Below are 6002 nucleotides of genomic sequence, written 5' to 3'. Positions count from 1 at the left end.
AAAAAACCAAAAAAAAAAAAAAAAAAAGACAACTTTAAGTTCCTTACAGAAAAATTATTTGTTTCTTTTAGTCCCACACCTTAAAAGTAAGCCCCAAATTGGTTCCATACGAACATAGTTTTATTTCACAAAGGTACTATTTAGCTAAAACTATTTACAAAGAGTAGATAGAGATTTTTCCTATTAGCCTGAAGTATATCCTTATATATATGTTTTGTCTTTAAGGTAAACAAACATCCAGATAATATTTTGTGCATTGATTGAAGCAGAGGGCAAGTGGTGAAGAGCTGGATTTTTATTAAACAATAACTATATAAAAAGAAAAGGAATCTCTTTTAAATGAATATTAAGATTAAAAATTTTTAAAGTAGGCAAGCATGAAGTTTTCTAATAACGGCATTTGTTTTATTAACAAACAAATTAGGCTCAGCCAAAAAGAAAAACAGGATCAATTTTATGCGTTACATTCTTTTTTAAATTGTGACCATAGAATATAATACCCACTTTCTTCCTGTTACTGATTCTCCAAGGTATTAACCGCACTGTGTATTATGATACTTACACATGTGAGAAGGAATAGTGATATTTTGTCGATTTGTGTTTTAAAAAATACAGCAGATCATAGAATCATAGAGCATATGGTCTAGCCTTCTGTCTTCAGACAAAATTTTTGGAAATTTTTCCATAAGTCTGTTTAAAGCAGTATGTCATTGTGCTTGAGAAAAGTCACAACAAAAGTTGGTTCTTTTTTATTTCACTTCTAGTTTCAGTTCCCTCTTTTTAGATAAGTTAAAAGTTTTAAAACCCAAAGGAAGTAGGACGTTATGTTAATGAAAAATTCAACAGACACATCCTTTGTTCTGGAATCTGTTTCTATATCAAACTATTAGCTTAATATGGGAATCAGATGCTGGCAAGAATGATTTATAGACCACAAGGGGACACAGGTCCTCTCAGAAGCACATGTGAGAACTAGTTTATAAAAGTGACATTACAATGGTTTATTTCCTCTACAGAAGAGACCCTAACATTTTGGTATTCAGAATAATAGTTTTGTTTGTTTTTATTATTAAAAGAAAACATAGAGAAGATATATAACTTTAGAATCTAGATTCTTAAAAAACAAGATGGAAATACTTGTATTGTCCCACTCACAACAAGTGCTGCTTCTCTCTTAGGCTCTGGGAGGGACATCAAAAAAGGAAAAGAACTGGTACCTGTCCTCAAAGTTCCAGATTTACTTGGAGAAATAATTCAAAGCCACAAATTAAATAATGAATGACATAATAGAAAACTTTGATATTATTTGTTACTTAATATTAGCTAATATTTATTTCATTTATAAAGCTTTTACCGTGTACTAGGTATTATTCTAAGTGCTTTACATGTATTAACTTATTTAATCCTTACAAAAGAAGAAGATACTATTATTATCCCCATTGTATAGGGGAGGCAAGGAAGGCCCAGAGAGGTTAGATAATTTGCCCAAGATCACACAGCTAGTGAGTGGCAGAGTTAATATTGATATCAATTGGTGTGGCTATAATAAACTTCTGTTATTGCTCTGTATGTCATAGTTAATACCAAGAATATTAAGAACTCTAAAATTTGCACATTTGTTTTATATCTCAGTGCTGGAAGGTTGACATTAGACAAAGCCCTCGACCTCACTCACTATCTCCAACATGAAACAAACGTCCTTGCTATTCTCAAAGGTCTGGAATACTTAGAATCGTTTTATCACATGATGGACAGAAGGAATATTTCAGATGTCACTGAAAACCTCAAGGTTTGTGTTACTTTTAAAAACAACTCATTAAGTAAATATGCAGAGTCTGGAGTATCGGTGGTCTGTTTTGTGTGGACCCTTGGGGTTAAATGTTCGTAAAGCTGAGGAAACTGGCTGATAGCACAGTTAACACCGCAGTACCTAATGGTTGGATGCCCCTCGGTCCTTCTCATCACCATCCTAACAGCCCTCCCAGGATCACGAGCAAAACATTCCTACTAAGGTGATTTTATCTTATATCAATTGATAGTCCCCTTTCAGGTAAGAAATTAAATCATAGTTTTAATGGAGAATCTATGTTTCTTAAATATGGTGGGTTGGGACCAGAAAAAGAGAAGACAAATGTAGTGATGAATAAGTAGTTCTGTGTTTTGGGAAAAGGATCATGTAGATAGTTTGGAGTTGAGCCTTTAGATGGGTAAGAGCTGTGTTAAGAACTAAATTTAGCCTCTCTGTAAACCATCTTATGCTTTCTGCAGCATTACCTTCTCCGGTATTTTAAGCCAGTGATTGACGCGCAAAGCTGGAGCGATGAGGGCTCCGTCTGGGACAGGATGCTCCGCACTGCCCTCCTAAAGCTGGCCTGTCACCTGAACCATGCTCCTTGCATCCGGGAGGCAACTGAACTCTTTTCTCAGTGGATGGAATCCAATGGAAAATTAAAGTAGATCTGAACTTCTGTCCGGTTCTTTGCTCCTTTCACTTTAATGTAAAAGTCTTTGATCACGTAGGACTTTAGGGCTAAAACCTTTCAAAGAGGATAGAAAAAAACAAAATGAAACATCCCGGGAATTACATACCCTTGCTTCATGCTCTCACATAACCACTGCTCAGTAGATTTTGTGGGAAGTGAGGTTGAAGTCCCTGGAAAGCTAAATAAACACTGGCAGGATAATAGAAAGATAGGCAGGGGGTGAAAGAAGAACGGCACCCATCTCCAAACGTGATGGCTTTTAAAAATAAAAACCAAAGTAAAATGTACACGCAATTAAAACAGCAGTGATCAGCTGATGAAACTTGAAAAAAAAAAGTGGGGGAGCCGAGTGCCTTCTAAAAGAATATGTTTGCCTCCTCTTTAACTGATAACATAGGAAAGCCCTGGCCCCAAGTTCCAAGTTTGATGGGAAACTGATGATTTGGGCCATCTAAAGAATGTCCACGTGGCAAAATTGATTCTGTAGTTAGTATAATAAGAAGGATGCCTACTGATCAAATGGATTGTGCTGCACTTCAGTTTAGTGGCTGCAACCCATAGGCACTAAGAGATCATTTCCATGTAAATCTTGATTTCTGTCCAACACATAATTTTTTCTATTGTTTTTGTTAAAACTCTGACTCAAGAGTTGGATGTTTTCAGAAATCAAATCTGTATATGAATTAAGGAACATTCATTTTTTTTCTAATAGAAGAAAAAAACCTCACAAATTGACCATGTGATGAAATGGTACCGATGTTTCCTGTGCAAAATGGCTATGATGTGCTACTGTAATTTCTCTCCCTATAACTACATCTCCGTGAGGTTTCTGAGATCTTTTTGTGAATTCTTCTTTTAAAAAAGCAATTCCAGTTTTCTTCTTTTTGGACTTTTCTGTTTTGGGGGGTATGTGTGTAAGCCTAAAATCACTTTTAGAAAAAAGTATCTTTCAGCTCTATTTTTCTTTTCTTTTTGTTTATATTTGAATGAGTTGTATGAGTAAGGCTAAAATGTAAATATCCTGCTGCTCTATAATACAGTAGGTTACTCTTCTGGCTTTATGCTGGTTATAACAGGGATGATCTTACCTGCAGTAACATATGTACAATAGATACAATGGCTCAACACGTTGAATAGGATGTTATGCCTGTGAAAATATTCTGCGTAAAGCTCATTTTTGCTGGTAATCAAGAATGCTTTATTAAATATTGTAGGGTTATTTTTCTAAATTTCAAGACCATTAATATAAATCCTAATGAAGAGTCTCCTTATATAGATTAATTGATTGCTTCATTCATTCATGCATTCAAAATATGATTCTTTGCATGTTGCCTATATGCTGGGCACTAAGGAGAAAGTAGTGAACAAAACAACTATGTGTGCTACCTACAAGGAACTTATAATTTATTTGTTAACCAATTTTCATAAATTTATATAGTAAAATACAGTCAAATTTAAAAAATGTGGATTATAAATTGATTACTTATTTTTTATTTTATGATTCAAACACACTTGGATTATTTAAGTACATATAGTATGGATAGTGGAAATAGCACAAGCGTTAGAATTACAGATTTAAATCCTGTTACCAAAGTGGTTAGTTATGTCACCTCAGAGCAAGTTACTTAACCTTTCTGACCTTTATTTCCACTTTTTAAAAATTAGAATTAACAACTATCTCACAGAGTAGCTTTGACAATTAAATAAAGCGTACAGAGACTAGTACAATGCCTACCATATGGTCACTGCATGATAAATGCAAATTTCTGCCCCATCCCACTTCTCTGCATTGTGGTTTATCCAAGCAAGCAATATGAATATCTGTTATTATTGATCTAACAATATTTGGGATTAAAACTCATAGACCAAATTACAATAAAAACTAGTTAATATCGTTTAGGTTAATAAAACCCAAAAATTTTGGTGTCTTCTATAGGTGGACAGAAAATAACATTTTTGCATCTTACCACTTTTACAGATTTGTAAAATGACTGAACACTAGTCACTTATGCTAATTTACAATTCTCTAGACCTAGAGAGTCAGAAAATCCTCAGACAGTCCTGTTAGAATATACTCTTAATGTGATTTTAATGCAGCAAGTAATCATCTTTTAAAAAATTATATAGCATTGATACAGGTTATTTAATGATAGAATTCTGTATAAACCAGTGCTTTTATATTTCAGAAATCATCTCTTTTATTTATTGATTCCATCAAGTTTCCATATTCATCTCTGAGTAGGTGAAAATCTTATGGTTATTCTCCTTGCTAACATTTTATCATCAGTAGGAAAAAAGCACAGATTCGCACAGTGAAATTACATAAAATAATTCTATAAAAGTTTGTCAAAAGAAAGGTTTAATATGCTAGGTACTGGAAATAAGTCAGGGTGATTATGTTATAGCAATTTAAAATTGTAATACAGAAAAAAGAGTTTTGTCTTTCATTGAACTTTTTTCTTTACTTTTGTGTTTAATATCACAGTATCCCGACAGATGTTTTAAAGATTGTGTATTCTGTGGGTGCTCAGACAACAGCAGGATGGAATTCCCTTTTAGAGCACTATGAATTGTCAGTGTCAGGTGCTGAAAAAAACAAAATTCTCTATGCATTGTCAACCTCCAAACACCAGGAAAAGTTAATGAAGTAAGTGCATTAATTTACCTAAATTGTTAAAAGTAAACTGACACAAACTCAGTGCAATCACTAAAATTTTAGTCACCAATTTCAAAGGCATATGATTGAGTCAGGATTTGAATTATTTTGAATTCACTTCCAAAAAATACATACATTGGCAAAATGCAAATAGTGAAAACAGATAGTACCTAGCTCTTAATCATGTGATTAATACTAGAAAACATGGTTATGTTTTACTTTCAGAAAATGGGAGGACAATTATTACAAAAATACATTCTTATGTATGAGATGCAGTATGAGATCTTATCAAAGTTCTTTGAAATAGTAAGTGAATAAAATTATTGCTAGAAAAAAGTAAAAGTTTAACTGGGACATTAAAAATGTTAGCCAGTAGAAAATTTATTATTGTTTTCCGTAAATTATACTTTTATCATGCCTCTTCCTCTCCTAGTCTTTTAATATATTGGTAGCCTGAGTTAATTTTCACTGTATAACACATGCCATGAAAAATCATATGGTCTTTATTTCTTCAGATTAATCGAACTAGGAATGGAAGGAAAGGTTATCAAGACACAAGACTTGGGCTCTCTTCTTCATGCGATTGCCAGAAATCCAAAGGGGCAGCAATTAGTCTGGAATTTTGTAAGAGAAAATTGGACCCATCTCCTAAAAAAGTTGGTATTTACTTATATCCAATCTGTCTTCTTCCACCAAGCTGTCTCGGTTGCCCAAAACCAATTGTAATTGAGTGTCCCCCAAAGCATATAAATGATATCATTTCACCCAAATAGTTCGACAAAGTCTACTGGTTTTAAAATTCACTAGCAAAAGTTATTCTGTCCAGGAGTAAGGGAGAGGAATGAGAAGAAGGGAATGGATTA

General features: G+C 33.5%; 1 protein-coding gene across 1 annotated transcript in view; it reads left to right on the top strand.

Moving 5' to 3' along the window:
• The window catches only part of ERAP2 (endoplasmic reticulum aminopeptidase 2), a 39064-nt gene that overhangs the window by 30049 nt on the left and 3013 nt on the right, over positions 1–6002 (top strand). The window contains exons 14-17 of the mRNA XM_081053722.1: positions 1633–1789; positions 2269–2453; positions 4969–5130; positions 5655–5795. Coding sequence (XP_080909848.1) covers positions 1633–1789; positions 2269–2453; positions 4969–5130; positions 5655–5795 — 645 coding nt within the window. The remainder of the gene's footprint in view (positions 1–1632; positions 1790–2268; positions 2454–4968; positions 5131–5654; positions 5796–6002) is intronic.

The sequence above is a fragment of the Rhinolophus hipposideros genome, assembly GCF_964194185.1.
Source record: "Rhinolophus hipposideros genome assembly, chromosome: 7".
Taxonomy (NCBI): domain Eukaryota; kingdom Metazoa; phylum Chordata; class Mammalia; order Chiroptera; family Rhinolophidae; genus Rhinolophus; species Rhinolophus hipposideros.
This window is presented reverse-complemented; position numbering and strand designations above follow the sequence as displayed.